At 43.5% G+C, this 9,733-nt stretch overlaps 1 protein-coding gene across 1 annotated transcript; it reads left to right on the forward strand.

Annotated features, from left to right (window-relative positions):
• The first annotated feature begins 487 nt into the window (after positions 1-487).
• On the forward strand, positions 488-2,728 carry LOC137063153 (fap1 adhesin-like). Its single transcript, XM_067434223.1, has one exon. The coding sequence runs from the start codon at positions 488-490 to the stop codon at positions 2,726-2,728; it is 2,241 nt and encodes a 746-aa protein (XP_067290324.1).
• Positions 2,729-9,733: the final 7,005 nt, after the last annotated feature.

The following is a 9,733-nucleotide window of genomic DNA, read 5'->3' on the forward strand; positions in this document are numbered from 1 at the left end:
GATGGAAAAAAACATGGAAGAGATGATGGAAGAAAGGATGGAAAAGAGCATGGAAGGGAGCATGGAAGGAAGCATGGAAGAGAGCATGGAAGAGAGCATGGAAAAGAGCATGGAAGAGAGCATGGAAAAGAGCATGGAAGAGAGCATGGAAGAGAGGATGGAAAAGAGCATGGAAGAGATGATGGAAGAACAGATGGAAAAGAGCATGGAAGGAAGCATGGAAGGGAGCATGGAAGAGAGGATGGAAAAGAGCATGGAAAAGAGCATGGAAGGGAGCATGGAAGAGAACATGGAAGAGAGAATGGAAGGGAGCATGGAAGAGAGCATGGAAGGGAGCATGGAAGAGAGCATGGAAGAGAGCATGGAAGAGAGCATGGAAGTAAGCATGGAAGAGAGCATGGAAGGGAGCATGAAGAAAAACCGAACAAAACCAATGTTACAATAGAGCATGAAGAAAAACTGAACAAAACCAATGTTACAAGGGAGCATGGAAGAGAGCATGGAAGAGAGCATGGAAAAGAGCATGGAAAAGAGCATGGAAGAGAGGATGGAAAAGAGCATGGAAGAGATGATGGAAAAGAGCATGGAAGAGATGATGGAAGAAAGGATGGAAAAGAGCATGGAAGGAAGCATGGAAGAGAGCATGGAAAAGAGCATGGAAGAGAGGATGGAAAAGAACATGGAAGCGAGGATGGAAAAGAGCATGGAAGAGATGATGGAAGAAAGGATGGAAAAGAGCATGGAAGGAAGCATGGAAGAGAGGATGGAAAAGAGCATGGAAAAAAGCATGGAAAGGAGCATGGAAGAGAGGATGGAAAAGAGCATGGAAGAGAGGATGGAAAAGAGCATGGAAGAGAGGATGGAAAAGAGCATGGAAAAAAGCATGGAAGAGAGGATGGAAAAGAGCATGGAACAGAGCATGGAAGAGAGCATGGAAAAAAACATGGAAGAGAGGATGGAAAAGAGCATGGAAGAGAGGATGGAAAAAAGCATGAAAGGGAGGATGGAAGAGAGCATGGAAAAAAGCATGGAAGAGAGGATGGAAAAGAGCATGGAAAAAAGCATGGAAGAGAGGATGGAAAAGAGCATGGAAGAGAGGGTGGAAAAGCGCATGGAAGAGAGGATGGAAAAGAGGATGGAAGAGAGGATGGAAAAAAGCATGGAAGAGAGGATGGAAAAGAGCATGGAAGAGAGGATGGAAAAGAGCATGGAAAAAAGCATGGAAGAGAGGATGGAAAAGAGCATGGAAGAGAGGATGGAAAAGAGGATGGAAAAAAGCATGGAAAAGAGGATGGAAAAAAGCATGGACGAGAGGATGGAAAAGAGCATGGAAGAGAGGATGGAAAAGAAGATGGAAAAGAGCATGGAAGAGAGCATGGAAGAGAGGATGGAAAAGAGCATGGAAAAAAGCATGGAAGAGAGCATGGAAGAGAGGATGGAAAAGAGGATGGAAAAAAGCATGGAAGAGAGGATGGAAGGGAGCATGGAAGAGAGGATGGAAAAGAGCATGGAAAAAAGCATGGAAGAGAGCATGGAAGAGAGGATGGAAGAGAGGATGGAAAAAAGCATGGAAGAGAGGATGGAAAAGAGCATGGAAAAGAGCATGGAAGAGAGCATGGAAAAAAGCATGGACGAGAGGATGGAAAAGAGGATGGAAGAGAGGATGGAAAAGAGCATGGAAAAAAGCATGGAAGAGAGGGTGGAAAAGCGCATGGAAGAGAGGATGGAAAAGAGGATGGAAGAGAGGATGGAAAAAAGCATGGAAGAGAGGATGGAAAAGAGCATGGAAGAGAGGATGGAAAACAGCATGGAAAAAAGCATGGACGAGAGGATGGAAAAGAGCATGGAAGAGAGGATGGAAAAGAGGATGGAAGTGAGGATGGAAAAAAGCATGGAAAAGAGGATGGAAAAAAGCATGGACGAGAGGATGGAAAAGAGCATGGAAGAGAGGATGGAAAAGAAGATGGAAAAGAGCATGGAAGAGAGCATGGAAGAGAGGATGGAAAAGAGCATGGAAAAAAGCATGGAAGAGAGCATGGAAGAGAGGATGGAAAAGAGGATGGAAAAAAGCATGGAAGAGAGGATGGAAAAGAGCATGGAAAAGAGCATGGAAGAGAGCATGGAAAAAAGCATGGACGAGAGGATGGAAAAGAGGATGGAAGAGAGGATGGAAAAGAGCATGGAAAAAAGCATGGAAGAGATGATGGAAGGGAGGATGAAAAAGAGGATGGAAGAGAGCATGGAAAAAAGCATGGAAGAGAGGATGGAAGAGAAGATGGAAGAGAGCATGGAAGGGAGCATGGAAGAGAGCATAGAAAAAAGCATGGAAGAGAGGATGGAAAAGAGCATGGAAGGGAGCATGGAAAAGAGCATGGAAGGGAGCATGAAAGAGAGCATGGAAGAGAGGATGGAAAAGAGCATGGAAGAGAGCATCGAAGAGAGCATAGAAAAAAGCATGGAAGAGAGGATGGAAGAGAGGATGGAAAAGAGCATGAAAGAGAAGATGGAAGAGAGCATAGAAAAAAGCATGGAAGAGAGGATGGAAAAGAGCATGGAAGGGAGCATGGAAGAGAGCATGGAAGAGAGCATGGAAGAGAGCATGGAAGAGAGGATGGAAGAGAGCATGGAAGAGAGGATGGAAAAGAGCATAGAAGAGAGCATGGAAGAGAGCATGGAAGACAGCATGGAAGAGAGCATGGAAGAGAGCATGGAAGAGAGCATGGAATAGAGCATGGAAGAGAGCATGGAAGAGAGCATGGAAGAGAGGATGGAAAAGAGCATGGAAGAGAGCATGGAAGAGAGCATGGAAGAGAGCATGGAAGAGAGCATGGAAGACAGCATGGAAGGGAGCATGGAAGAGAGCATGGAAGAGAGGATGGAAGAGAGCATGGAAGAGAGCATGGAAGAGAGGATGGAAAAGAGCATGGAAGAGAGCATAGAAAAAAGCATGGAAGAGAGGATGGAAGAGAGCATGGCAGAGAGCATGGAAGAGAGCATGGAGAAAAACGGCGCAAACACAAAGTAAAATGATTTTTTTTATTACCATACATTAACTTTACACTCATAGAAAAAAGGTTCATTTAGTTTTAATATAGAACCCTACAGTTCCTGACTCAATTTTAAAAAACACTTTATGCTAAAAAAGGTTATATTGAAGGACAAATGTCTTAAATGATTGCATAATCATTTCTGGTTTAATATGCATTTAAATTTTTCTAGTGATTAAAGTATGATTACAAGCCAAGTTTAATTCATAAAATGTTAAAAAATGTGTTGGTTTTTGTTGGTTTAACTTAAAAAACTAAGTAACCTGGTTGCCTTAAAATTTTGAGTTTATTGAAAGTAAAAATTTTAGTTGATACAGGAAGGAAATTTGTTTAATAAATAGAAACTCACAATATTATTGTGTCTGAACCACATAAAAAATGATAAATCATGAAAATAGCACTGTTTGGCATGTTTCACTGCGTCATCAGAAATAAAACACACACAATTACCCAATATGCTTACAAAATCTTTTAATAATATTTTAATAAAGGTTGTTGAATCTCAAAAAAAAAAAAATATTTCAATGAACTCAAAATGTTAGGGCAAACCAGGCAACTTTTTTTCTAAATCATTTTTTACTGTGTGGGAGCATCAGACCAACTGCAACAATGAGCCATCAAAAGCATATAAAGAACATTTTAGGCAAAATCTCTGAAAAATTAAATGCAATCATAGTAAAGTGATTTAATAGTTTATCAGTAGGTGGTGCTGTTCTAAAAACAGATGTAGTGTTGTCAGAGTAAGGTGATAATGATACATGCAGAGTTTGGTGTCAATATGCCAACGCATAACAGAGATACAGCCTCAGAGTCATTTTGGCACCAGGCCTCAAATTTGTTGCAGCACTATACGAAAACACTTTTGTCCACTGACACGACATTCATAACTTTTTTGTTGGCACAGTCTGAAGATGAGGCAATTGGATTTTGGTGAAAATTGGACAAACGATGAAGGAAAAGGTCAAAAACGTCTCGGTTACGTATATGTAACCCTAGTTCCCTGAGGGGAACGAGACGCTGCGTCGAAACGCTGTGAGAACGCCTCTGCGTGATTGCGTCGTGAAGCGCGTGTAGAACCAGTCCAATCAGGAGATCGAACGTCATAGGCGGGGTGACATCATTGACCGGAAACTATAAAGTATCCGCAAACACAAACAGAAACTAGCTTTTGAAACAGCCTGAAGTAAGTGATCACGGGCATGTCGGGAGTATGGCCAGGCAACGCAGCGTCTCGTTCCCCTCAGGGAACTAGGGTTACATACGTAACCGAGACGTTCCCTATCTCGAGCTGCATCGAAACGATGTGAGAACGCTAATACCCACATCGCCATGTGTGAAACCGTTGCGCACACGACTACGAAAACACCTGTGCCCAAACTGTAGATGCTACATCCAGTTTGTAAAAGCTTACGAAAGTGAGCGGCGAGGACCAGCCTGCCGCGTTACATATATCTTGGAGGGAAGCCCCCGACAAAAGTGCTTTAGAAGCAGCCATACCCCTAGTAGAATGCGCCCGGACAGCCAGAGGAGACGGCTGTCCGACCGCTTCATAAGCAAGTGAGATGGCCTCGACCAGCCACTTGCTCATTCTCTGCTTAGACACTAGTGCCCCTTTCTTCGGAGCTCCGAAACAGACAAATAGTTGGTCAGTCTTTCTCCACAGGGCAGCTCTGTGGACATATGCGTCAAGCGCTCTAACCGGGCAAAGCAGATTTAACTTTTCCTGGTCCGACGTCACGAAAGGAGGAGGACAGAAGGCTTGCAGAGTAATGGGACCCCTTGGGCTCGTAGGAACCTTGGGGATATAACCTGGTCTGGAGTGAAGGAAAGCCTTTACCTTGCCAGGTGCAAACTCTAGACATGAGGGCCCTACCGACAGGGACTGAATGTCCCCAATTCTTTTAAGGGACGAAATGGCCAGTAAAAAGATGGTCTTAAGAGTCAGAAATTTCTCTGATACTTCCTCAAATGATTCAAATGGGGCCTCGGACAGGCCCCGCAAAACAATGGCCAAATCCCAGGTCGGGACCTGGAATAGTGTGTTTTTCCTTTAACTTAAAAAACATGTACCACCGGCCTCAACCTTAAAGTGCCACAGAGGAAACGTGTAACTAACGGGTGTCTTCCCAAAGACACTCCACCCAAAGGAGTGTGGAAAGCAGCTAAGGCCGCCACATACACCTTTATTGTGGAGGGGATCAACCCTGCCGAGAATCTCGCCTGCAGGAACTCCAGCACTGTACCAACCGGGCAGTTTACTGGGTCCAACTGGCGTTCTCTGCACCATACTGAGAACAATCTCCATTTCAAAACGTACAGTTTCCTCATGGATGGAGCTCTGGAGTGAAGGATGGTGTCCACGACCTCCGTCGAGAGGCCCCTTTTCTAGGAGCCTAGCCCCCTCAGAGGCCAGGCCCACAGTTTCCATAACTCCGGGCAGGGATGAAGGAATCTCCCGCCCGCTTGAGAGAGGAGATCCCTCCTGGTCGGAATCTCCATGGGAGAGCCTTCCAGGAGATATATTAGGTCCGAGAACTCATGGTCGCCCCCCATCCCGTGAGGGAAGCATCTGTCGTTAGCGTGACGTGATGAACATGAGCCCCCAACACAGGTCCCTGGGCCAGAAACCCAGGATCTTTCCACATGACCAGAGCACGAAGGCATCGCCGCATGACTTTGATCGTGCGGAGTGGATTTCCCCTCGGGGAGAACCCTTTTGTTCTGAGCCACCACTGTAGCGGCCTCATGTTCAGCAGGCCAAAAGGTATCACGTTGGACGCAGCCGCCATGAGGCCTAACAGTTTCTGGAACTGCTTTACAGTGACAGCACGGTCTAACTTCAGTTCTTTCACTGCTGTCAGGATCGATGCTATGCGTGTCGGCGATAATTGCGCCTGCATAATTACCGAATCCCAATTCACGCCTAGAAAGGTGGTCCTCTGAGCCGGAGAAAGCACACTTTTCTTTGCGTTCAATCTCAACCCCAACCTCGACATGTGCGCGAGAACAGCATCTCGATGCTGAACCGCCATCTGCTCGGAGTGAGCTAAAATCAACCAGTCGTCGATATAATTGAGTATGCGGATGCCCTGCAGACGCAACGGCGTCAGAGCTGCATCCACACACTTGGTGAAGGTGCGGGGTGACAGTGCTAGACCGAAAGGAAGTACTCGATATTGGTATGCCTTTCTCCCGAAGGCAAACCTCAGAAACTTCCTGTGATGTGGAAGGATGGAGACATGAAAATATGCGTCTTTGAGGTCTATGGTCAAAAACCAGTCCTCTGACCTGATCTGAGACACGATCTGTCTGAGTGTAAGCATCTTGAACTTGAGCTTCGCCACAGAGCAATTTAATAGACGCAGATCTAATATCGGGCGCAACCCCCCCCATCCTTCTTTGGCACGATGAAGTAATGGCTGTAAAACCCTGACTCCCTGCCGGGAGGAGGAACCCTTTCTATAGCCCCCTTTCGCAGGAGTGTCTCTACTTCTTGTGCCATCACCAGAGCCTGCTCCGGGCCCACCTCTGTGGGAAGGACACCGCTGACAGGAGGTGGCCGCCCTTTTGAACTGAATCGCGTATCCCCTTTCTACTATCTGCAGGACCCAACGAGATATATTCGACAGACTTTTCCATTCGTCTAGAAAATCTACTAAGGGAACCAGCCTCTCGAGGCTGGCCTCTGGTGTACTTTGAGCAACAAGTGCAGTGCCCTGAAGCGGCGAACCGGCAGGGATCACCTGACTTGACTGCTCGGGAGCTCCCCGAAGGGGGAGCGGACCACCCTCGGGTGGCCCGCGGGGACCATCTGCGCCCCGGCATTGTGGCGGGGTTGGCAGCGTGGCCCCCAGAGGGCGCCGCAGGAATGCCTATGACGTTCGATCTCCTGATTGGACTGGTTCTACACGCGCTTCACGACGCAATCATGCAGAGGCGTTCTCACAGTGTTTCGATGCAACTCGAGTTCCCAGATAGGGAAAGTAGGTTTTTAAAGAAAATCAAAATGGCAGACAGGAAGTTCTGTTGACTATTGCAAAATTGATATCTGACCTAAGGAATCTATCAAGCACAGTTTCATCAGAGTAGGCCAATTTAAACTAAATGTATTCACATGTTTTGAAAATTTCAGTGTAACTTTTGACAAGCGGGTGCAAAACTTTTTGAGTTCTGTCAAGGCATGGTGCCAAAGACATGCTGAGTTTTTCTAAGATACACCAATGCGTTTGTAAAATAGAGCATATTTTGAAAATTCTACATGTCCAACACATAAAATGGCAGATTGCGTATCATAAAAAATTAGGTACTGTATGACTGATTCGTGATTTTTGGGCAAACCATTCAGAAGTTATAAGCAAAAAAATATTTTTCCCCCATATCTCCTGAACACTAGGTGGCACTGCACGGAAGCTGTGCTGGCATTCTCATGTCATTGTTATCATAACACATACCAAGTTTGGTCAGAATATGCTAAAGCGTTGCAAAAAAATAGTCGCATGTTAATTTTGGTGCGTTCAAATTTGTTATTTATGTTATTCAAGAATGGTTTGACAAATCAACTTGAATTCCTTAACTTTTTGTCGCCATGGTCTGAAGATGACCTGCTAAAAATTTTGTGAAAATTTGAGCAACGGCCTAGAAGTTGTTAGAAAAATTATGTTTTTCAGAAAATTCAAAATGGAGGGGAAAATTATCCCAAATTGGGAACACCCTAAAAGGTTCTATTCATAAAGCGTCTGACTAAACCCTTTAAGGTTTAATATAGAACATTTTCTTCTAAGAGTGTAGTAGATAATGACTTAGTGTAATAATATTATATATTTTAATATTTTCTGAATTAAATTGTATAACTTTTTTAGTTCCAGTTTAATTTATTTATTTTTGTCCTTCAGAGGGACGTTCTCGAATACAAGCCACCTTCAGACAACCACATGGTATGCATTTCAGTTCATTAACATTTGATGTGTTTTATAATCTGATCTTTATAATAACACAGACAAAGAGGAAAATGAACCATAGATGTTTAGATCATCTTTGTGTGTGTGTGTGTGTGTGTGTGTGTGTGTGTGTGTGTGTGTGTGTGTGTGTGTGTGTGTGTGTGTGTGTGTGTGTGTGTGTGTGTGTGTGTGTGCGCTTGTGGACAAAAACAGGATCACGGTGAGGAGTGAGACTGGTCAGGCGTCACTCCAAACCCAGACAGTGAGATGAATGGAGGCTGTGCCTGGAGATCCAGCTTAAGTGAAAGGGAATAGTGTGTTTTTCCTTTAACTTAAAAAACAAATTAAAAAAAAAAAAAACTTTTGCTACAAGTAGATAATTGAATGTTTACACATTACAAATCAGTGCATTAATATTTTAAATCTGTGTGGCAAACACCCCACTTTAACTCAGAAGGGGTACTTGGAATGGTGGTGGTTGCAAAGAGAGACATTAGTCATTTTCTTTTCCCCCTAGCTGTTAATATTGTTTCTTTAAATATATACTGTATGAGCCTCATGCACATGATATTTTGTGGTGCTTTCTTTGGCTGTTGTTTACTTTAAATTATGCAGCTTGTAACTATCCATCTGCTGAAGTACATTTTTATGAATTTATTCACTTAACTTTAAAATAGACGTTTCAATTGTACAAATTAAAATCATCACATTGAAATAAGCCTCAATGGAGCTAAAGAAAATGTATCAATAAAACAATTGTATTGTTTACCTGTAAAACTGTAGTTTGTCTGTTTTTCTTTTTTTGCGCAATTATTGTTTTATGAATCATATTATCATTAATTACTCCAAAATCGTAAGACTTGCGTTCATCTTCGGAAAACAATTTATTTATTTATTTTTAATCCGAGAGCTCTCTGACCCCTCCATAGAGAGCAACGTTATTACCACTTTCAAGGTAGTAAAGACATCGTTAAAATAGACCATGTGACTCAAGCGGTTCAACCTTAATGTTATGAAGTGACAAGAATAACAAACAAAAAAATAACGACTTTATTCAACAATTTCTTCCCTTCCATGTCAGTCTCTGACACTGTTCACATAGTAAACACAGTGCAGAGCTTCCTGGTTCTACATGAGAACGCCAGCTCACTATTGGCCGACGCCGTTCATGAGAACACAAAGTGTGACGCAGGAGCTGGCCAAAACTGAGAAGGCATTCTGATGTTCTGATTACCTGGAAGTGGGGCTGCAATTTTGGATAAGCAGCGAATTGATTCGATTCACGATTCATAGGTTATCGATTCGATTTAAGAACGATTTTTGCCAATTCAGAACAATTCAGGGGACCAGAACAAAACACATCTGTCATCATACTTGCGATTTCACACACCTCTTTAATGTTAATTTTGGTGATTTCCAACTGGCGAAGTCAAACATCATTAGCGCCGATGTGAATAATAATCGTAGAGAATTAGAATTAGCGTGATTAGCATTAGCCAGCACTTTTAAATTTGCTTTGATGTCAGGTGCCCTGGCACCCCGTAAACGTGACTATGGTGGCTGGTGTCTCTATTTTCACATTCCGTGTAATAGAATCGCCAATAACTAGAACACTTTTAACAGGATTCTCAGTGGGTGCGTCACCCACCTGTTTGATGTTCTAATCAGAACGGAAGAGATGTACATCCAAAGCAGTGTCTAAAGCTGTTACATTCTCACTACTCTCAAATAAAGTCTGGATTCATTTCT

Source organism: Pseudorasbora parva, chromosome 23, assembly GCF_024679245.1.
Source record: "Pseudorasbora parva isolate DD20220531a chromosome 23, ASM2467924v1, whole genome shotgun sequence".
NCBI classification, from domain to species: Eukaryota; Metazoa; Chordata; class Actinopteri; order Cypriniformes; family Gobionidae; genus Pseudorasbora; species Pseudorasbora parva.